At 41.4% G+C, this 24,235-nt stretch overlaps 1 protein-coding gene across 6 annotated transcripts in view; it reads left to right on the forward strand.

Annotated features, from left to right (window-relative positions):
- PTK2 (protein tyrosine kinase 2) overlaps positions 1-24,235 on the forward strand; it is a 250,919-nt gene that overhangs the window by 97,159 nt on the left and 129,525 nt on the right. For all 6 annotated transcript variants that reach the window (XM_082601577.1, XM_082601574.1, XM_082601573.1 and 3 more), the window contains 3 exons: positions 9,373-9,460; positions 21,219-21,298; positions 23,554-23,616. In XM_082601577.1, coding sequence (XP_082457703.1) covers positions 9,373-9,460; positions 21,219-21,298; positions 23,554-23,616 — 231 coding nt within the window. The remainder of the gene's footprint in view (positions 1-9,372; positions 9,461-21,218; positions 21,299-23,553; positions 23,617-24,235) is intronic.

Here is a 24,235-nt window from a genome sequence, read left to right on the forward strand (position 1 = left end):
GCCACCACAATGAGAAACCCGCGCGCCGCAATGAAGAGTAGCCCCCGCTTGCCGCAACCAGAGAAAAGCCCACGCGCAGCAACGAAGACCCAACGCAGCCAGAAACAATAAATAAATAAAATAAAATAATAAAATAAATAAATTTATTAAAAATAATAATACTAATTTATGGTTCAAAGGAAAAGGCCCAGCCTGCCGAGGGCCTGTCCCTTCGCCGTCCAGTCCACTCTCTGCAGTAGCTCACGGCCACAGTCACTTCCTTCTGTCTAAATACAGCTGGCCCTCAGCATCTGCAGGTCCCCTGGTTCCACAGCCATGGATTCAACCAACTGCCGATACAAACTTCTGGGTGGGGGGGGGATTCCAGAAAGTTCCAAAAAGCAAAACTTGAACTTGCTGTGCCAGCATCTATTTACATAGCACTTACATTGTATAAGGTACTATTATAAGTAATCTAGAGATGCTTTCAAGTATACAAGAGGGTGTGTGCTTCTTACATACGCAGACTGTGCCAGTTTACGTGAGCATACGAGGATTTGGGTGTCTGTGGGGCATCCTGGAACAATTCCCCTGTGGATACTGAGTGTCCTTCCTTCATTTAGCCTCCTGTATACCAGACTCTTCTGGTGAAGGTTTTTTTTTTTTTTTTTTTTTGCGGTACGCGGGCCTCTCACTGCTGTGGCCTCTCCCGTTGCGGAGCACAGGCTCCGGACGCGCAGGCTCAGCGGCCATGGCTCACGGGCCCAGCCGCTCCGCGTCATGTGGGATCCTCCCGGACCGGGGCACGAACCCGTGTACCCTGCATTGGCAGGCGGACGCTCAACCACTGCACCACCAGGGAAGCCCCGGGTGAAGGTTTTCCTCCTCTTTTAGTGACCATCACGGTCTGTCTTCTCCTGCTTAGCCTTGACGTTTGGGGCTGCTCCAGTGACCTCTTTTCCTCTTTCTGCCCACCTTAGACCTGCCTTTGGCATTAAATTCACTCTTTATTGGATAAACGCAGGAAACCAATGGACAGGTTATTGCAGTAACCCCAGAAAAAGTCACAGAAGACGATGGCTGTGGGGAGTAGTACTTGGAATGAGAAGCAGCTGTACTGAGATATGTTCAAGGTAGAGCTCACCGAATTTGCTAACAAATCTTTTCAACTGTAAACACCCGAGGACATGTGTAGGTCGTCCCCGCTCAGGAGCTCCCGGGAGCCCCCGCCACCCCTGGAGCCCACTCTGAGTTGTGATTCCTTCTTGGTCCTCGTCTCCGTCTGCTGCTCCTCCCCTTCCTCCATTTGAGCGACTCTGGTCCCTTTGAAATGTTAGTTTTCTGTTTTCTTAGATACTCAGCGTGGGGTCTCATGTGATGGTCTCTTCTCTGTTGCCAGCCTTCTTGCTTGTTGAATACAGTAACCCTTCATCTCACTTCTCTTTTTGCCTTTATCTTTCCCAACTTTTCACTTGCTTGACCTTGGCCACACTGGTGCTCTTACTGGCTCTTGAACAAACCAAGCGGATTGTTCCTGGTGCCTTTGAACTTGATGCTCAACTGCTGTGTGTACTCGTCTGCCATTTCCGGCTTGGCTTGGACCTCCCTTCGTTAGGGCAGGTGCTCCACTGTCACCTCCTCCCCAGGGCCTTTTCCAGCCTTTCTGTCTACAGAGCCCACTGCCCGCCTGGTACAGTCTCTCTCCCTCAGGGACTCCGTTGTATTCACTGCTCGGTTCTGGGCGTGCCAGGTATAGAGTAGGCACCCAGTAAAAAATATTTTAAGTGGAAGTTGAATCAGTGATAATGAAATTATCAACTAGGAACTGAACAGGACTAGTTTATGTTAGTAACAATCTTCATATTAACACGCTTCTTGCTGTGTGTCAGACATTGCCTGAGAGGCTTGATAACCTGCCCGTTGTCACACAGCTTAAATGGGTGGCAGAGTAGAAACTGGGTCCATGCACCAGCTCTTTCTTTATTCCTGTGTTAGGTATGTGACTACAAGAAACAGAACATTGACAATTTGCTGTACACCTGAAACTAACACAACACTGTAACTCAACTGTACTCCATTAAAAATTTAAAAAATTGAAAAAAGAAGAAACAGAACATTGAGACCTCCTCTCTCAGTCCATGGGTGGACACGTGAGGGTAACTGCAGCTCTGGCTTTAGTTCTGAGAAGTAGGGTGTTAATATTCAAATGAAAGTGCCAAGATTCATCAGAATAATTGGATATTAGTTTCCATTCCTGTGGGGTTTTTGAACATAGATTTTTCTTTTTTGCAGTATCTGCTATAGTATCTTTTCATATTGTTAAATAAACCTGAGATCTAAACTTGTTTAATGGAGTCTTCAGTTCTTCTAAGACCTCGGTAAGCAGCTGCAGCACACACATTTGGTCGTAACTGTCTCAGGCAGGATGGCCTTACAGAGATGTCATGACGTGTCATTGGGGAAAGGAAAGGCTGATTTGATAAATGGCTATCCTCGTAGGAAGAATAACAACAAAATTAGATCCTACCTTGAACAATACACAGAAATTCACCTGAGATGGATTAAGTTTAAAAAAAAGAGAGAGAGAGAAAGCTTAATGGAAAATATAGTTGAATGTGTCTTTGGCCCTAGAGTAGGAAGTTCTTCTTAGTACTCCAAAAACGTTCACTCTGAAAGACAAGAATAATAAATTTGACTTTAATGAGGTGAAAACATTCTGTTTATCAAAAGATGTATTTTCAAAACTGCAGAAATAGTAATTCCCTGGTGGTCTGGTGGTTAGGACTCTGTGCTTTCACTACTGAGGGTGCGGGTTCAGTCCCTGGTCAGGAAACTAGGATCCCACAAGCCGTGAGGTACGGCCAAAAAAAAAAAAAAGTGCAGAAACAAGTTGCAACTAGGAGAAGATATTCTACTCATCAATATGAGAAGATATTCTACTGATCAATATGAAGTCTCAAATTGGCATGAGACGAGCTATGTTCATAAAAGAGAAGACAAGTTTGACTAGTAATCACAGGAAGACACCGTCATCTTTCTCAGTGCTCAGGGAAGTACGAATCTAGGCCATTAGATTCCATCTTACACTGTCTGGTTGGCAAAAAATAAGTTGTCTGACAGAATTAATAGCAGGAGAGGTTATGGATCTGACAGGATCTTGCCTGCCCTGCTGGGGAGAATGCAAATTGGTAAAACCATTTGGGAAGATGGCATAGCATCCTCATGACATACCCTGCTATCCTGCTGTTCCACTTCAAGTTCTGTCCTCGAGACACTCTTGCATTTCTCTACTAGGCTTGAGACCCAAGAATGTTCGTAGAATAACCAGTGATGGTTAAGTCAGTTGCAGAATATTCACAGTGGAATGTTACACTAGTCAAAATGAATGATCAGGACTTGCAACAGTGTGGATAAATCTTAGACAAATACCACTGTGTGACAAAAGGCAGTCCGAGGATAACTGTGTGAATGCACTAAATAGCAATACCATTGAGGTGCACGCATCAAAGTGGTTACTTTTGGGGGTGGGGTGGTGCGCCATGCGGCTTGCAGGATCTTAGTTCCCCAAGCAGGGATTGAACCCGGGCTCTGGCACTGAGAGCGTGGAGTCTTGACCACTGGACCGCCAGGGAATTCCCTAAAATGGTTACTTTTTATGTGAATTTTACCTCAGTTAAAAAACCAAAACTCCCGGGAGATGACATACAGCGTGATATACTTTTACAAAGTAAAAAGAAAAATAAACCTAAGAATATTGCTGGGAGCACATCAGATGGGTAAGACAATATTGAACATGTACATAAAGGGTCGGGGGAGATGCTCTGTCTAGAGCCTCCGTGGGGAGAGCACCCTGCCCCCTCCCGTCCTCTTCAGGGCCCTCAGGGACTTGTGTGGAATCCTCGGGTCCTGCGGCAGAGCCCGAGGCCACTGCGCTGCATGCACAGGCATGGGCCCTGCTTCCTTCCCAGTCTTTCGGGGAGCAGGCGCTTGCTCGTCTGTCCCCGGGGTCCTGGGAGATCTCGGTTAGGTAGATGGTGTTTGCTAGGATCTTGAGTCAGCCAAAAAAGTTTGAATTACAGCACCATGCCTAGTTTATAGTGTAGCAAAAGGTACCATGCCGTTTTGAGAGATTTCTACCAAACAGATTTAAACTTTAAAGTTTTGCACCTAGATAATTAAATTCTAGTTAAATTTTGATAACTAAATTTTGGTTATCTGGAATCACCTACATGGACTGGTCTGACTTCTGAGCAGGTTAATCAGATATTAAATGGCCCCGTCCTTTTGGTGTAGGATTCAGGGCTTTTGAGAGCCAGGTCTGAGAGGAGGCTCTCTTGGCATTTGAGAGAGAATTGTGGGGCTTCTGCAGAGCGAGTGAAAAAGAAAGTCCTTTTCATCTTATCAGATGTGGTTCACGTTCTCCTGCTCACGGCTGTTGAGCAGGTCCTTGCTCTGCAAAGGGATGATTTTTTTTTTTTTTTCAGACCTTTGCAGGAAAAAAGAAGTCTTTTATGTAGAGGAAAGGTTTCCCTTTTCAAAGATGACAAAAGAAAATGACTAATGATAGCTTAGGAAGTTTTAGATTGTATTTTGATAGTTTTCTATGTTATCTTGAAACGACATTCCGTGTGCCTATACCTTAATTTGAAAAGCTAGTCTTTCATGATAACACTGAATTCAACAAGCGTCCTTTAGAAGATTTAAAGCAGTAAGAGAGTAAATAGAGGAACATTCTGACAAGTTTGGAAGTGACCCCTTTAAAAAACAGGATGGACTCCCAAATTTGCTGATTTATTAATTGAACATTTATTGGATGCTTCTGCACCAGACGCTGACAGCACAAAGATGAACAGATTTCTGGCCGGTCTGCGGCTACACAAAACTGATGTTTATTGACCAGGCTGGTTTAAAACTCGTTCTGGTGGTTATTTGTTATCACAGCTACAGAACAGTCAGTCTTAGGTACGTGAGAATTTCTTTTTATTCTCAATGTGTATCAAAAGTTGCAAAAATAGTACACAGAAATCCTGTGTATCCTTCAGTCAGCTTCGCTAAATATTAAAATCTTACTTAAACATAGTCCAGATACTGAAACCAGGAACTTAACATTGTTACAATACTATTAACTAATCTACAGACGTCATCAAATTTCACAGTTGTCCCTCCTCTGGCCCAGGATCCAGATCAGAGCACTGTGTGTCTCAGTGTCCTGTTGCCTTGGGTCTTCTCTAATCTGGGACAGGTCCTCAGGTTGTCTTTGTCCTTGATGACCTTGACCCTTTTGAAGAACACTGGCTGGTTGTACCGTGTTCCTCAATTTGGGTTTGTCTGTTTTTTTTTTTTTTTTTTTTCATGATTATATTGAGCTTATGCATTTGGGAAGAGCACCACAGTCAAGATGTTGGTTTTCTCACTGCATTTTAGCAGGAAGTCTTCGATGATGCTATGACTCATTTTACTGGCGGTTTTAACTTGGATCGTTTGATGTAAGGTGGTGGCCAGGTTTCTCTGTTATAAAGTTATTATTTTTCCCTTTGTAGTTAAGTAATGTCTTCGGGGGAAGTACAGAGACTGTGGATATACTCTGTTTCTCGTTGTATTTTCACCCACTAATCTCAGCATCATTGGTGATTCTTTTTTGCAGTATTCATTACTGTAATTTTTGCCAAATGGTGAGTTTCTGTTTCTATCCTTCCTTCTGGGTTTTTAAATTGGAAGTCTGTTGTAAGAAAGAGCTCTCCACACCACATTGCTTATGAGGGTCATCTGTGTAGTTTCGTGAAATTGTACTTTTGTTTATTTCACTACTGACAGTCTGGCCAGCTAATCCTTCTCCTATCAGGGTTATCAAATCTTCATCCAGCTCAACTTTTCAAAAACATTTCCTGCCCCTCCCCATCAGTAGTCCCTTAGCATGTGGGTATCTTGGTGCTCATAGTTGGAGGTAAGACTGAGGAAGTTAGTTGTTGGTGGCATTAATATTAATACATTACTTAGTAGAAGCAAAAGGATGGTTTTATTTGGGGCATGTTGTAGTCAGCCGCTGCTCAGAAATCCATGGAGTGGCCTAGAGCAGAGACGTGGAAATGTGTCGGGACACAGCCAGGCTCTTAGAAGAGCAGCAGAAGTATGAGGAAAACGGTGAGTTTCACGGAGGAGAAGGGAGTGGCGATGCTGGCACGAGTGGGCCGGTAGGCTGTGGGCTTCAGGTGCTGCGGTTTAAGGACTGGGGTGAGGTGTTTGGACTGGAATTAAAGTGGGAGGCCTTGAGCCAAGTTTCCGTAGGGTTGTGAGGGGGAATATGCTAGACGCTAGTGGGCTGAAGCAGGGACCAAAACCCTTAATACGATCTAAAAACCTTGCCCACCCCCATGACCAAGATCAACTTACATTCCTCTCTGTTTCTAAGCACAGGTGCCTTCTCTTAGTTTCATTCTGCCTCTGGGCATTCAGGCACATTGAAGTGGAATCCCAGGTCTGCCTCCTAATAGCTGTGGGACCTTGGCAAAATTACCTAATTCCCGAAATTCTTTTCTCCCCCATCTATGAAAATTGGGTGAAATAGTAACCTGGTCACTATTTCTGGCCAGTCCCCTCCTGGCCTCCCTTTGGTCCCTGTTGTCTGCTCTACCTAGTACCACCTGGCTAGGCCTCAGTAATGTGATGTTACTGCTCTGGCCACAGTGCCCCTGGTGCTTCCTTTCTCACTGGGATGTGCGCCACCACCATGATCAGCAGGGTCCTGTGAGATCTGCCGGCTCCTGACCCCACACCTCCCGGAAGCCCTGTTACTCACTGCCCTCGGTCAGTGGGCTATAGCTGCATTTGCCCCCAAGCACCCTCTGGCCTCAGGGCCTTTACAACAGTTTCCTCCCCGCACATAACTGCATAACTCCCTTCCTTACTTCCTTTAGATCTTCCTTCCGGTATCACTGAGTCAGAGTGACCTTCACCAATTCCCTTTATAAAATAGTACTTCATCATTTGTTACTCCCCTTATTTGGCTTATTTGCCTTTATCACATTACCTACCACCTCAAGGATACTATGTGTTTGCTGTCTGGCTTCCATCACGAAAATAGAGACTTTCTGAAGGCTGGTACTTTGTGCCTGTTTGATTCACTTATGTCTTCCCAGCCTCTTGTGTCTGTAGATGGTTAGTGCCGAAGTAAATCTTTGTTGAGTAGTGACTGATGAGGTAGATAAACCGTCAAGATGGTTATGGTGGTGTGCAGTGACAGCTCATTCACTTCTCCTGGCGTCCTGATGAGGAAGTTGAGGCACAGAGAGGTGATGGCAGACAGTGAACAAGTGATGGAGCCAGAATTCATGCGCAGGCGGTCTTGATCCAGAGCCCACATTCTTTCTGCTTCCGTGGGGTTGTTGCTGATGAAAAGAAGTCATCTGGTTAAAATGCTTATCACAATTTCTGTCATATCCTGAGTAGTCCCTAAACGTTAGTTGATGTCATCATCAGGATGCTGGATGTTAAGAGCGTGGAGGTGGAGCCAGGCTGCCAAATGTTTGACTTTTGAACCAGTTTTTTGGTTTTTTTTTTAATCATTAAAATGGAGTAACATTAATACCAAAGCCTCCTGCAGCCTGTTTGATCCTGGAGCTTCCAGCCTGGGAACTGGTTGCTTGCTTTTGCCAGCATCGTTCTCCTGGTCTGCTGAATGTGAATAAGTACACTTTTGTTCTTTGATTATTATGTTGATTAAGAGAAATGGTTCATATAAGGTGCCTGGTAAGTCCTAAACTCAAAATAAATGAAACCTATTGTGCTTCTATAAGTAGTTGCCCAATGTAAAATATCTGCAGTAAGTTATTGGAACTCCTTCAGAGAACAGAAGTACAATGGAGCCTCATTGTTTGGCAATTGTGTATTTTAATAAGACGGACACTTAAAAATCTCAGCAGAACTTGTGTATGTGTATCTTGCACTTTTTCTACCCTTAATTGAACCAAAAGAATTGTCCTGATTACTTTGCGTTATTTTCCCTGTGAGCCTAATACATTTTTAAAAGATCAGTGTATGAAACTCTTAGAAAAAATTCATATCTTTATAACCTTTGTGTAGGCAAATATTTTATAAACAAAACACTAAGATAATTTATTAAAAAGAAAAGGAATAAATAGGACTGCATAAAAATCACACACTTTCTTCCTCAAAAGATACTGTTAAAATAAAAAGATTTTAAAAATAACTTTTAAAAGGTACCATTAAAATAGTGAAAGGCAAGCCATAGAGTGGGAGAGGATATTCACTAAGTCTAACAAAGGCCTTACGTCCAGAACATGTAGAGAATACCTACAAATCAGTGGCAGGGTGCGGGGGGTGGGGGACACGACACCGACGACTCAGTAAAAAAGGGACAAAAGCTTTAACGGACACTTCACAAAAGAAGATAACCAAAAACGGTCAATTATCAAATGAAGAGTCGCCCATTTGTGTTAGTCATCGAGGAAGTACTAATTAAAACCACTGCGTGCTCTTGCTGTACATATCAGAGGTCCTGGAACGAAAAGGTTAGCAGTGCCACGTAGAGGTGAGGAGCAGTGGAGCCAGAACACCCCTGCTGCTTGTGGGACTGCACGTTGGTGCAGCTCTTCACCTCACTCCTTGGTCATATCTGCGCTGCCTAACGTGTGTGTTCGTCAGGACCCAGTGATGGTGCTCCTGGGCTACGTCCAGCAGAGATGTGTACATATGCTCACCAAAAGGCATGCCTGTGAGTGTTCCTACGGGTGGACACACACACAGAATGAGGCACAGGGAGAGCATTCTGGGGAAATTCATTTGTTTTGACCATTCTTGAAGTTTGGCTTCCTGAGCAAAATTACTTTTTTAGAGGAAGATACAGAGTGCTCGTAGCATTATTCTTAATAGCCCCAAGGTGGAAACTACTCAAACGGCCATCACAGTAATGTGGATGAATGATTGTGGTCTGTCATACAGTGCAGGACTGTCAGCTATGAGCAAACTGCAGTTACTTGATAGGGGGGAGTCTCACGAGCATATTGGTGAGTGAAAGAAGCCAGACACACGAGAGTACATCCTGTGTGCCTCCAGGCATGCAGAGCTCACCTCTGGGGAGCGGAAGGTGGTGCTGCCCCTGGGCACTGGGGCTGGAGGGACTCCTGGGCGCCCTCTGGGCTTCTCATTATGCTCCGTCTCCTGCAGAGTCCTCGGGCTGTAGCATATACTCACAGGCACGTTTTTGTGCTGAAAAAGCAAACATTCACATTGACAGATTAATTGATTATATTTTAACTTATTTTAAAAATAATATTTCAGAGTAATTGGCAGTGCCATACTCAAAATACTATTGTAGACTATGAATTGAGAAAATGACTTATTTCTAATTGCTTTATTTTGTTAATTATTTTTTAGATATGAATTGAGAATTCGTTATTTGCCAAAAGGATTTCTAAACCAGTTTACTGAAGACAAGCCAACTCTGAATTTCTTCTATCAACAGGTACAGGAGGATGCTTTAATAACACTTTTTTTCTTTGTTTCTTTGAATCCTATTTATTTCATGGTTTTATTTTAGAATTAGATTAAACCTAACATTTGGGAGAATATAAATTTGTCACCGTAGGGCAGTGAGATTCTTATAATTAGTAAGAAATTATGAATTGTTGACACTGAATTTTTGTATGCTTGGGCAGGTCTTAAAAGATACTTCTTTTAAGTAGAGACAGGAAGTCCTAAGTGACACAACCACTGTTCTGTCTTTAATTCAAGTGTAATTATCATGCCTGAATATCAACAAATTTGTCAGATGTTTATTCAGAGCCAACTATACCCATATAATCTCAATAACACTTTGCACAACAAAGCAGCAGAATTGACTTTTTTACACTAAAAGGAGCTTTCTTTTTACCCCGTATTAGTTAGACAATAAATACTTGTGGCATAAATGAACCAGTTTTCCAGTCAAATAAATGTTACTTGTAAGTATTTGTGAAGAGTTCAAAAACAGTCTAATGAATATCAGCGAGACATTTGTACATACAATTTTGCAATTAAACATGCTGGGGAATTTTTTATTTTAATAAAATTATTCATTAAATGTCTATTCGGGGTCAAGAATGCAGAAATTAATGACATAATCTGTACTTCTAAATTCCTCAGTCTAGTGGATTTCCTGTAAACAGCACCTTTGTGTTCAATCCTGTGCTGTTTGTAAGCGCAAATGGTGTGGCCGTGCCTGGACGGAGGTGCTAACACAGGGGAGGTTTGGGGTCCAGGTGGCTCCCCTGCAAACTGTCCTTTAACGCGGCGGTCCCCAACATTTTTGGCACCATTTTGGTGAAGGAGGGGACAGGGTTTAGTCAGCGGATGTATTTATATTGTATTCTTCTCTCTCGTAGATGATCTATATCACTGGTATCTATATCTATATCTATGACTCCTTTAGTGACATTGATTTCCAGGATGCATGAGACGGGCCTAAATAGCTCCCAGTTATTCCTTTTTATAATTTCTAGGCTAACCTAAAAGTTGGCAACTTTTATGTTCCTTTCACGCTGTTACTAGGTTGTCCTACTTTCTCCTGTTGGAAGACCTTGCTTCTGTGTATATGATTAAAAGCTAGCACACGTACCAGTGTATCCCAGATTTCCTCTTACTAATAGGACGTATCTTCCTGCAGTCTGTGATTCGGGTGAGTGGCCGCTATAAAGCCCGAGAGGTGTGAGGTGTCGTTAGCCCGCATACTGTGCCTGTTCTGCATCTCACAGCTCTGTGGCTCCAGGTGCCTCCCTTAGTGTCTTCACATGTAGGTAAATAGCACCTCCTGCATAGGGTCTTTATGTTGATTAAGTGAGGTCTGATTGTCTACCATATACCTGCCCAATAACACCTGGAATTTCAGTCTGTACACAGTACCAGGCTTTTGAGGATTCAGCGTTTCCACTTGGGTGTCACAATACAATTGTGAGCTGCACACTGTGGGAGGGGACACACCTCTTCCTTCCCATGTGCTCTGTATGCAAACCTTCCAGCCCCTCCACCTCACCTGCTGCTTTCATCCATTTCTAGAATTTCTCTTCTTCCGCCTATCCCCTTTTAAATTTTTTAAAATTGTTAAATCTTATATTACAGTTTTAGAAAGTCCAGAAAATATTCTAAAACATCACTTAAATTATCTCTGTCCTAATAATTACTTTCATTTTGTGTATGCTTTTATAATATCCTACCAAGTACTTGTAATTTAAGGGAAACAGTGGTGTGGTCATAGTAACACCTCTTTCCCGTGTTGATGGCCGGTGTTACTGCTTATTCAGGCCTATAACTAGTGAACTGCGGCTCTGTTCATGGGTATGGAAGTTGTGATGTTAAACGCTATTGTTTAAAACAGACCATATAAAAAATAAAGAGTGTAATATAGTTCCGTTTATGTGAGAAAAATGTTCATTTATTTTACCCTCATCTGACAAAGTTTTAGAAATATGATTTTTGCATTGCTGCTTTGGCAAGTAATTTTATATTTATTTGACTTCTTGTGATAATCTTTCAGTGCAGAGTCTGTCCTGGTCTGTGCATGGAAGTTCTAGAACTAGAATTTATTTAGTTATTTCGAGAACTATTAGAGGTGATCCTACCCAGGCAGTACCCAACTTGGGAACAGATTTAATTTCACTGTTGAAAAATCAGTTAGGAATTCAGAACTTCCTCCTATTTAAACAAACATGCCAAAAAAAAAGTATAAATGAAAAATTGGCCTTTCAGCTATTTATAGCCAAAGTCTTTTGAACTGAGAATGCAGCTGAAATACCTGTAAGAACTTGTGTGTGGAAATTTTCACCAAATTCTGAGAGAAATTATTTTATAAGGGCCTCAGAATTTGATGACACCCATTATTTAATTTTAAAGTTATTTAATATTTGATGCAAATATGTTAAGATGCATACACATATGCATACATCTAATTTCACTGAATTCCAAGCTAAATTGATGCACTTTTAAGGGGCTCAGGTTTTGATGACATGTTTAGATTCTGTAACATCTGATACATGTGTTCTTTAGTAAGGTGTGATACTTAGTAATAAAATGAATACCTCTGACCCCACTGCCTAGAGGAAGAGAACATGCCTGATGTTTCCTGGCCCCATGTCCCTGTGACGCCCCCCCATCCCAACCCCTTCACTCCAGGCAGACAGCTATGGTCCTGAATTGTGTGTTTATCATTCTCTTACTTTTGTTTGCTGGTTGTCACGTTTTACAGCATACGTGTGCACATCTCAATTCTGGCCTTAGGATAGAAGCTGACTCTAGCTCTCCCCTGAGCCCTCTGCATTCCGTCATTAGTCTGAGTAGGTTTCTTGGTTTGGTTTTGTTCGTTTGTTATTCAGCTCATAGAAGCTTTTCAGAAGACTTTAAAAAATATTTCTTTCAGCTTTTTTAGTTGTTTTCAGTGAGCACTGTGGCCAGGACATTGGGTCCACTGTGTTGGTAGAAATGGAAGTGATCACATAGGGCTTTAAAATTTTATCCCTTTTGGTTCATTTCCACAATACTTTGCACTGTGGTTAGAGACTGTGGTTCATTTGAACTCGTTGTTCAGACTTCTTGGGCTTGTTTCATCATCTTGCGTGTTGAGATTTTGCCAGGGGTACAGCTTTCTTGAGTGAACGTGTCTCCTCTGGCTGTGCAGTGAGCTCGGTAGATAACCGTCAGTTTGAGATTGTTCATTGTGCTGTTCGTAGCTCCTGCATCTCTGTTCTCTCTTCCTGCTTGAAGGATGGTGTTGCTGGGAGAACCGCGGTTCTGGTTCAGAACCACATGGGAGTCGTTCTCCCTCAGAACTTCGGTGGTGTTCTCTGCTGTGTATGATCCCTGTGGCTGCTGTTGAGAAATGGCTGTCGTAGTCTGTTTTGTAGGTCATCTGTCTCCTCTCTCTGGGTGGCTTTAAGATCCTTACTTGTCCTCAGTGTCTTGCAGTTTTATTACAAACTAGGTGGGATTCCCACTTATCTTTCCTGCTTGATCTGTGTTGTGTGGCCAGGACCTCTGGGTTCCTGTCGTTTTAATCGGTCCTGGAGATGCCTTCGTTGGCGTCTGCTCAGATACCGCCTTTTCTCCCTTCTTAGTGATTCCTCCTGAGATTTCAGTTGAGATCTCCATCAGAACTTCTCAGACTGTATCTACTGACGCCTCTTCATTGTTCTCAACTCCTGTCTCCCTGAGATCTGGATTCACATAAATCTCTCAGAGCACCAGCCCTCCTCAGCTGTGGCCAATTTGATGTCTAGTGCATTTGTTGGATTTTTATTTATTTTTTAAGTTTTATCTCTCCCCCCACCCCCCGTTCTTCAGTCTGCCAGGCCATCTTTTATGGCCCTTAGTATTAACTAATTTTTCTGCCCCCTCCTTTTTTTTTTAATCATTTCCGATGGGGTTGATGTCTCTATTCTGAATCCGAATTGTGACATCCGGAGTCTGTGGGCTTTACATCTGTTGGTAGTGACCTACACTGACTCTTATTCACAGCGGCTTGTTTTTCTTGCATGTTTGTTATGAGCCTAGCATTTTGTTGACCTTCATGTGTGGGAATCTTGAGGGTCTACACTGGGAAATAGTGCAAACTCTTGAGTGCTATCTGTTATTTCTGTTTTAGAAGAATCAGTATTTTTATTACTTTGGTTCTGTTACCAGGATAGAAGCAAAAGAATTATGTTTAGATTTCCTCTATACTAGTTCCATCCCATGAAAGAGAAAGAAAACTTATAATAAACTACCTTAATTTTATTATTCCTTAGTTTGAAATTTCACCCAAGCCCACTACTCATCATGCCCCTTGTTTGGATGGAGTCATGAGGAAAACAACATGTCAGTGGGTGTACTGAGCATTGGGTTCCTGGTGGGAGATGATTCTGTGGATGCACATAGTTTCATCCAAAGATGTCCTGAATGTGACTACCAGTGTGACACGCCACTAAATGTTTTTGACCCATTTTAGAATATCCTGAAAGATATTAATCAGCACACTCTAAAAATAAACTAGAACCTTGTTATAACCCTATTCACTGTAGAGCAGGCGTCTAAAAAAATTATTTTGATGCCAAAGCTAACGGCTTATTGTAAAGCAAGAAAAGTATGTTTTGCCTTGAAGTTGAATTTTGCCTTTGCCATATAACATTTTATTCTTCTTTATCTCTCTGATTTGTTAAAGGTGTATTTGATCGGCAACCTTTTGTAAATAGTAGTGGCCATTAGTTTGAAGGGCTCTGTCCATGTTTAGTCAAGAAGTTGTATTAACTAAATGCGCATCGATGATGCTGAACTTGTGTAGGACCCATTGGGTACCACTGACATTTTCAGCTTCTGAGATGCCTGTGTCTGACATGAGGTTGTCATTGTTTTCTCCTACAAATATATTAAGATTTAAAATGAGTATATCCATCGGTTTGCTCTTAAAAAACGTTAACTGTGACATAATTCGTGGTTTATTTGACAAAAAAAGTTCCAGTGGGAAGCTGAAGAAGACATTGAGTCCAGCACCTTAACTTTATGGTTTGGAACCTAAACTGCAGAGATGTGTAAGGGGCCAGGGCACACTTATATTTTGTTGGTCAATCTTTCTGTTATTTTACTCCAATTTTTTTACTTTTACATGTTTTTATTTAGATAATTGTATTATCAGAAATGATTTCTTTAACTGTAGTTTCTTGGCCATAAAGCTTTCTGTCAGTTAAAACATTTTGAAATGGAAGCTCCAAGTGGGAAGGTTTAGTTTAAAACCTGACATTTTCAATGTGGGAATTATTAGCTGTCCTTTTCCAGAAAGAAGTTAGAATTAAATGTAGGTCTAAGTCTGATTCATTAGAAGATACATTTTCTGTACTTCTTTAATAGATTTAATAATGTACATTTTTTTTCTCCTTTTCCACTCCTGTATGGTTTCGGTGATTCACAAAGTTGTATGGTTATTGAGGACTTAGGTAAACTCTGTCATATTTATGCTGTTCAACCCATAGTTTTTTGTTCATCCTTCTCTGTAAAAGAGTTTAGAAATGGGAGGCAGAAATGGTCCGTCTCCTGCAGTCACTCTTCCCTGCTGCTATTTTAAGTTTGCCTTTAGTCTACCTCAGGGCCTTGGACAGATTCTTTCTTTGGTAGAAATACCGCTGTCTCAGGGTCCCCAGCACCACCCTCAGGTTCATTCGTGCATCAGAAGGATTTACAGGACTCAGAGGTTGTTGTATTTCTGGTTTTAGTTTATTATAGCAAAAGGATACAGAGGAAAGGCAGCAAGGGGAAGGGGTCTGCGGGGTGATGTCCAGAGGAAGTTAAGTGGAAGCTTCCCCGGGTCCCTCCCAGGGGAGTCCCATGGCGCAGCACGTGATGTGTGATAGCAGGTGCAGAGGTTCGCTGGCCTGGGACCCTGCTGAGCTTGGGCGGTGAAGGTTTTTATCAGGCTCCATCTCCTGGGCGCACAACACCTGTGTGACCTCAGGTAGTCAGGCTCCAGGCCCCAGGGAGGAAGCAGGTGTTCATCAGAATCACATCGTACATACAGATTCTCCAGTCAGACTGGTAGGTGTGGCCCGAGGCTTCAGGTGGGCAAAGGCACTCTCATCAGAACACTTCAGGAGTTCAGGCTCCAGGAGGCCAAGAGCCAGTCATAATCTTGGGAATGTGTAGGGTTTGAGCAACCCAGGCCTGCTGAGTTAACATTTTTCTGCATGACTCCTCTTTCCTTTCCTGGACTTAGATCATTTCTATTCATTCAGTAACTCTTTTTTTAAAAAATTGAAGTGTAGTTGATTTACAGTGTTGGGTTAGTTTCTGCTGTAAAGCACCGGGAATCAGTTATACATACATACATACATACATATATATATATATATATATATATATATATATATTCTTTTTCATATTCTTTTCCATTGTGGTTTATTACAAGATATTGAATATAGTTCCCTGTGCTATACAGTAGGAATTTGTTGTTTATTTTGTATGTAGTAGTTTATATCTGCTAATCCCAAACTCCTAATTTATGCCTCCCCTCTCCCTTTCCCCTTTGGTAACCATAAGATTGTTTTCTATGTCTGTGATTAACTCTTAATTTTAAGCGGTGTTTTCTATGTAAAGCCTTCCATGACACCTGTACATTTCTCATTTAACATCCGATTTTTAAAAATATTTTAAAATCAGTTTTACTGAGGTATAATTTTACATACAATAAGAATCACTAACTTCAGTGTACAGCTCAGTGAGTTCTGACAGTTGTGTATAGTCAAGCAGTTTCCATTACAATCATGATATAGTACAATATAAAAATAAGGAAATTGACATTGACACAATACTACTAAGTAGACTGCAGATCATGTTCAGATTTCACCAGTTTTTACGTGCACTCGTGTGTTTGTGTGTAAGAGTGTGTGTGTAGTTCTATGCACTTTTATCGTAGGTACAGATGCATGTGACTACTTCTGTAATGAAGACACAGAACTGTCTCACCAACACAGAGAAGGTCCCTGGTGCTGCTTGGTCACAGCCTGCCCCTCCCCTAACCCCTGGCAGTCACGCGTCTGTTGTCTGCACGTTGTATTTCCCTGTTATCATCTGTTGCCCCCACTAATAGAGCGTGCCGTTCAGTGAGAGCATTCACCATTGTGTCCACAACACAGTAAGACATGGGTTTTAGGTGCCTACTTGATTCTCTCGAATGACTTACTAGTGATGCTTGAGTTTTAATGCTAATGCCCTGATGTTCAAAAATTTGGATGAGATTTATTAGAAGATGTCAAAAAAATCCAAGAAACAAAGGAACTATGTGCCTTTGGAATTTGAGAAATCACATTGGTTTGTGTGTGTGCGCGTGCACTCTCAGCATTAGATCTTCTTTTTAAAAATTGATATGATCCTTCAAGTACCTCTAGTATATTTGTGGTTACTTTTCCATTATATATGGACAAGAAACAAGAAACAGCGGAAACACTTGTTGTCATACAGGTTTTCTAGCTTTGGTCATCTCCTTTTATAATCTGTTCTCAATGTTAACATCCAGAGCAGTCCTTTTCCAATCAGAATTTACCCACCATTATGTCCCTGTAAATTCCATATACAAGTTTTATTCACTGCTGTATCTTGGCACTTGGTAGGCATTCAGTAAATATTTGTTGAATGAATACCTGTTAAATGACTTACTCAGTTGTGGAAAAAGCATTTGACTCAGTAAGATAGCATAATTCTTTAATTTATATATTTTTGTAGCTTACGTACACAAGAGAAAATCAAGGAGTTTGTTTTAATTGAGAACTGCCACTGGGTTCCTTCTGCATACCAACACTCCGCTTTGTGCCCTCACAGAACTCAGGGAGGAGTGCCTGACAGTTGAGCCAACTGGGCCGACTGCCTCGGATCACTCAGGTGGTGTATGATGTAGATGGTTATATACACATTTGTCTGCCCTCAGCCCCATTTTCTTTACACACACTATCAAGGACTTTCAGGTCTATTTGATAAATTCATGCAGCTGACAGAATATTCAGAAGAGACCAAAACAAGGCAAAAGATCTCATGTGGTAGCCACAGCATTGACTTGGCATATGGAATAAATTATGGAGCAATTTAGGATTAGTACTTTTATTAGAGATGTGAGTGGTTTTTATATTAAAACCTGTACTTTAGTTCTGTTGCAGAATAAGGTGAAAAAACTCATGAATGTAAATATAATACTTGCCCACAGAAGGAAGTCCAGATACATCCTATTTTTTAAGCAGGAAATTGACATCAATATGGAAACAAATTAATTTAATAAAACAAAGAACAACATTCAGAGATCTTTGCTTGAAAGACTCTTGGAAATTTGCTGGATTTGGAGTTAATAAACAGTAGTAATCCATGATATAAAAAAGAATACAACACAATGACAGTGGTAAAACAAACTAAGACATGCATGTGAAGTCATCATGTTAGACCCTGGGGCTACCAGGGTTATGAGCTGTGGTCCTTACTGGTCATTAATCTTCCTTCTAGTGGAGAATACCTACACTTTCTGAGAGTTTGCAAGAAGGTATAGGAACACACTGAAGCTTGAGTTATGGGGGTCAGCGGATGGGTTTTTGAGTTTTAACTTTAACGCTTGCTGTGTGACCTTGAGTACATTAATTTTGAGTAATTAAGTTTTCTGTTTTTTATGTATAAAATAGGACTAAGGCCTCTCTTGAAGAGTTACTGTACAGACTATAAATAATGTATCTAAAACAGCGTAATACCTAACCCCTGGAATAGTAAGTAGTTCCTCTGCTATCATCTTCATTCTTTTTAGGTTCTTTCTGAGGCTCTTAATTGGGGATTATAGTAGGGTCCAACTCACAGTGATGCTGTGAATATTAAATGCAAGTTATGTATAAATCTGTCTGACACGGCAATGTGAGTATATTTACTGTAAGCAACTATATAGCTATATATACGCACACTTAAATGTTCAATAAATTGCATTTATTTCACAAATGAAAGCATGAAAGTTAGAAATGTCTTATAAAGAAATGAACACTGAGTGTTAAAAACCCTACATTTTGAAGAAAATTGCATGAGCCCAACATCAGGACGTGAGGTGCACAGTGGTTCAGAGAACACCCCCTTTGGAGCCTGGGTGACAGGGACCTTGCAGGGAGGTTGCTCTCTGTCCTCACAGAGGGCAGCTGCCACAGGGTGGGATAAGGAGGGGAGGGTCTGCTGAGATGGCTGGTTCCATCATGGATCAACACACTTGGCAGAAAACATGGATCACTGCACACAGTGAATGGGCCTCAGGCCGTAGTCATACAGCTCTGAGTCAAGAGTAGTAGATTGTTGCTGTAAGAAAAACAACTCTCAGAACTTTTAAGTCATGTTCATAAGTAAAGGGATTTTCCATAAAGATAGTTAATTTTCTCTTTTTTTTCATTTTTGCAACTACTATGAATTTGGTTTTGATGACTGAATAAAGTATGTGATTACATTTTTCTGCCTTTGAATAGTGTTTAAAAATTATAGTAACTAATCTTAAGATCGTTTTGTAATAATGCATTTTCCTCAACATGGAATTGCTGTTCTCTGTTTGCTTCATAGTCTGCACCAAACCATAAGCTAAGATGCACTGAATGCTTCAGTCAGAACAACTGTGGTGTTTCTCTAACTCACATAAATACAGTCTTTATTTATCTCTCCATTTTTGTGTTTAGTAATAAACCTACTTATGATGCAAAAAAGTTAGTTTTAAAATTTGGATTTATTTTTTGCTACAGAGGAGAAAGAGCCAATTGAAGTGTAAACAGAGTGATTCTAGAATCAAAGCTTTTTACTTAATTTAGTGGGTTGAATAATTCAGTTCTATTGAATCAGTCTTAAATGCCTGCTATATTTAAGGAATAGAAATCACTGTTGCTGGTAGCTCCTATGGAAAATAACATTTACGCCCAGAGGTGTCCGAACCCTAGTTTGATGACTTTATTCTTTTTTTTTTTTTTTCTTTTTTTTTTTTTTTTTTTTTGCGGTATGCGGGCCTCTCACTGTTGTGGCCTCCCCCGTTGCGGAGCACAGGCTCCGGATGCGCAGGCCCAGCGGCCATGGCTCACGGGCCCAGCCGCTCCGCGGCATATGGGATCCTCCCAGACCGGGGCACGAACCCGTATCCCCTGCATCGGCAGGCGGACTCTCAACCACTGCGCCACCAGGGAGGCCCAGATGACTTTATTCTTTCACTCATTTGCTCAGTCTTCAGTCAGTCAGTGTTTATGGACCACCTAGGTAGAGGTGCTAATGCAGAAAATAGAGCAAAGGTGTCAGAGGAAATGGCGTTTAGGTCAGAAATAGATCGCTGCTGGCTGAGCGGGCCTCGCCCCCATCCTGAGAGGAGTGAGTACGTGAGCACACACGCCCCTCGGGTTATAGGTTCTGGGACGTTAAAGAGGGCGTCCCCGTGTGGAGACTTTTATTTTCTCTATAAGAAAGAGCTGTGGCTGGTTGACTGGAGAAAGTGTGGATCAGTGTGTTGCCCAGCTTCCTGGGCAGGCATTGCTGAATTTCCCAGCAGTCTCAGGCGATCGTTTGAGGTTTGTCGTCATGAACGTAAAGCGAAGCACAGAGCAGAGTTTCTCCAGTTGCTCAGCAGTAAGCGTGGAGAAGGAGGTGGGTGGCTGGTTTCAGTATTTGTTGGTCTTGCCAGGGAATTAAAATAACGGGAAGAAGGAGGTTGGGAGCTTTGGGGGTCTTTTCAAGGGAAGGTTATGAGCTACCACTCTAAGGTTGGCAAAGTAGCTAACTTGGGACTAGAAATCTTTTGAACAAGCGAACTGACAGGCTAGGAAGCCACATACTTTTTTTTGTGAAGGACCAGAGAGTAAATATTTTAGGGTTGAGGATCAGGAGGCCAAATGGAGGGGAGGGTATTATGAAATACTTATATAACGAGACAAGGCAGATTTCCACGGAGTTTCGTATTGGTGAAATTCATAATATAATAATTGAGTGCAGATTTTTTGTAATACAGGTCTACTAATGAGAGGAACAGAGTTCCTTTTTGGGGGAGGAGTAACATTTCACTTAATCGAGGTTCAGAATGAGTGCTCCCTGTTGTCAAAATCAATTGCAGATCTTGATCTCTTGATGCTAAGCTGTGAGATTTTACATATTTCATCTCTGAAAACATCTTCACACTGATCAGTGCTCTCAGATACTGATATCAGTCCCTCACAGTCATTGGTTGGAAGGCCTTTGTGCAATTTGTTAGATCCTTCTCTTTATATCACACTTCAAGCATGTTGTCACTTTGCAGATTAATCACTTACAGTCGATGGTTAGGTGGAAGCACATCAGTTGAGGATTAAATGGATTTTGAAATAATGTTAGTTTTCTTTACCTTTGCATTGAGGTCCAAAAAGTGGTGCTGGGACTGTAGTCTGAGTTCAGAAAATATAGCCACTGCAAATTTGCCTGGAAATGGAGATCTCCCTTCTTGTCTTCCCTTTGACAACATGGAGGGTAGAAAGCAGCTTGACGTTATTGTGATTCGGATGATGTTTAAGTGCTCATAGATCATATATGTTCTTCATAAAGGAAGACTGTTTGACTCTTTAACTAGTCTTTGGTGTTACTCATTTTATATCCAGCATCTAGCGTGATTATTGACACTGTGTATAAAACATGTAAATGGCACCCAGTAAACATTTACTTAATGACTAAGTTTAAAACATATTTTCTTACAGCAACATTATTTTACCCATTCCTTTTTATTGTAGGTGAAGAGCGATTATATGTTGGAGATCGCTGATCAAGTGGACCAGGACATTGCTTTGAAGTTGGGTTGTCTAGAAATACGGTAAGGGGGTAACTAGGCATCGAGGTCTTCATTCGACAATGTTTTCTGTTATTTTTTCTAGGTATTTTCCTTTCCTGATAAAGATTATCAATAAAATACTGAATAAAACGAGTAAAATTTGAAAATATTCTGAATTATGTTGACATTGCTCATTTTAGAATCTTTTAAAATATTATATTTAGAATTGGATGATTTATAAGAGTACAAGTATGTAAGCAAGTCTAAGGCTGAGCTCCCCAATAGAACCTTCCGTGATGAAGGAAATGTTCAGTATCTGTGAGATCCCATGTGCCAGCCACCAGCCAAGGTGGATACTGAGTACTCAGATGTGCAGTGTGGTTTAAATTTGAACATAAATAGCCATATATGTCTAATGGCTGCCACTATGGGGGATGAGAATGTATTTCTTATTTCTGATAACATTTGTCACCATTTGTCGTATATTCTGTGCCACTATTTAAAACTTTGAGTGAAAGAAATATTTTACCTTTGTCAGGTATAATTTTAATTAAAATTTACCCCGGCTCGGGGCTTCCCTGGTGGCACAGTGGTTAAGAATCTGCCTGCCAATGCAGGGGACACGGGTTTGAGCCCTGGTCTGGGAAGATCCCACGTGCCACGGAGCAACTAAGCCCGTGTGCTACAACTACTGAGCCCGTGAGCCACAACTACTGAAGCCCACACGCCTAGAGCCCATGCTCCACAACAAGAGAAGCCACCACAGTGAGAAGCCCGTGCACCGCAACAAAGAGTAGCCCCCGCTCGCCGCAACTAGAGAAAGCCCGTGTGCAGCAACGAAGACCCAACGCAGCCAAAAAAAAAAAATTTACCCCAGGCTGCTAGCTGAAGATGTGTTGGTTAAATTAGCTAAAATTTGATTATGTGTACTCAAAACAGTTAGTGATAATTTTCCCGAGAGATCGCTGTTTTTTATATTATATAAGGCTATCAAATAACGGTTCCTACAAGGACCCAAAGATCTTTAAGTATAACTCTCAACTCTTCATTAAAATTTGTTTTCAACCTTGATTATACATCCCAGTAAAAAAAAAAGCCATCTCTCACTGGTCTCTTCCCGTTCCTGGCCTTTACAGTTTTTGCTTGGGAAGCAAACTTGGCGCTTTCCTTCCCACAGACAATGCTGTGATGTATTACTTGGAAGAGGGGTCCAGAAGCATCAGGCCCTACGTGAATGGCATGCGTGCGTCTCTGGGTTCCCCTCCCATTCTGGCCTCTCCATGTTACGTTTATCCTTCTCCTCCTCTCCCCTGTCTGAGGTCACTGATTTTTGAACTCTGAAGCAAAAACGTGACAAAGTAGTCATCTGTCCAGCTGCCCCTCCCAAACTCCTCCCCCACATGAAGAGAAAACAGGAGAACAAATTAAGTGATCCTTTTTGGGCCCTTTAAAATTTTTTGTCGAAATCTAGTACTTTTGATTTTAAGTAGGCCAGAGAAAAAGTCAAACAAATTTAAAAAGCAAAACGAGTATTCATGTTATTACAGACAAGTTTGAAAGTCTTGTTGATTACACATTCTCCTGGGAAATCACTTCAGATGATTTGTAATATCTGTGTGTTCCAAAGCAGCTCCAGCTAGACCTTGTCCCTTTGTGAGATAACTGTGTACACGTAGAGAATCCCACCCACTTGGGGCAGATTTTGCAGAGAAAGGACTTGTTTGCAGTAAGACCTGAAATTGCTTGAACATGTGACTTGGAATAAGAGGTAAAATTCAGACTGTGAACGCTCAGCGAGATAGGCAGCACTGCTCTGCAGAGCCTGGCGCCTGTTACCTGGACTAGCCCACTGCGATGGCTCTGCTTCAGGGCCCATGCTGTGTCCTTAGTCACTGGGGGTCTTCCCAGGAGCAGGTGGCGTGCGCACCGGCCACAGGGGCAGCCTGGGGTTCCTGGCACTGTCCCTTGAGGAAAGGCCAAGTAAAAGTAGCGAATGTAGCTGATCTCTTTTACAGCTGGAATCTGGTTTCTCATTTTGCAAAGAGCCAGACCTGCTTCACATCAAAAGGGAACGTGAGACTGTTCAATAGAGATACGGTCTGTGTTAACTGATTTATGCTGCATTAGGATGTAGGAAAAATGCTGCGAATCAAATTTGTTCTTTATTTGTTGTTTATCAGAATGTTTGTGGCTTAGCCGCCTAGTAGTTAGATACCCCCCTTTCACGGTTTTTAATCATTTAACATCGCAGACATTCCCAATACCAGTCTATGAGTGTGTATCTTCTCTGCTTTTAGGCGGTCGTACTGGGAGATGCGGGGCAACGCTCTGGAGAAGAAGTCTAACTATGAAGTATTAGAGTAAGTGCGGCACGTCCAGGCGCTGCCTGCAAGCATTCAGAGCTAAGTCACTTTTCAAACTGTAGATTTTACTGGTTTATCTTTACTTAAAACTTAATATTAAATCTGAAACACTACTGTTTCTAAAACTTTTATATCCGGAAGAGGAAAGTTTTATTAAGAAATGAATTCTTGGTGACGTTAATTGTGTTAGCAAACATTTAAATTTGTTGATAAATGTCTTAAGGTTAATATTCTTTGGCATGTTAACACATAAATAATAAACTCTTCTGTCTCTGTAGATTTAACCATATTGGGATGGAGTTTCACTTCTAATTTATATTGAACTATGAAGTTGTTATTATTTATATTCTCTTTATAAGTTTATTAAGGGTTTTTTTTCCCTTAGTTAAAAAAAAGTGGAAAGATGGGAGTTTTTTGTTGCTCATGTATCAGAAAATTTAGGATAACTGAATATTTTTCCAATAGTGAAGTTAACAGTCGTTAGACTGTTACGTTAGAGTATTTAAAATGCATATAAGACAAAGTGGGGCTTATGTCTTGGGAGGCTGAAAGTTCTGCACTTTATCTGTTGATAATTAATTCAGCAAAAAAATCACTGATATTTGTTATTTCCAGT

Source organism: Mesoplodon mirus (genome assembly GCF_964341445.2).
Source record: "Mesoplodon mirus genome assembly, chromosome: 16".
Classification (NCBI taxonomy): domain Eukaryota; kingdom Metazoa; phylum Chordata; class Mammalia; order Artiodactyla; family Ziphiidae; genus Mesoplodon; species Mesoplodon mirus.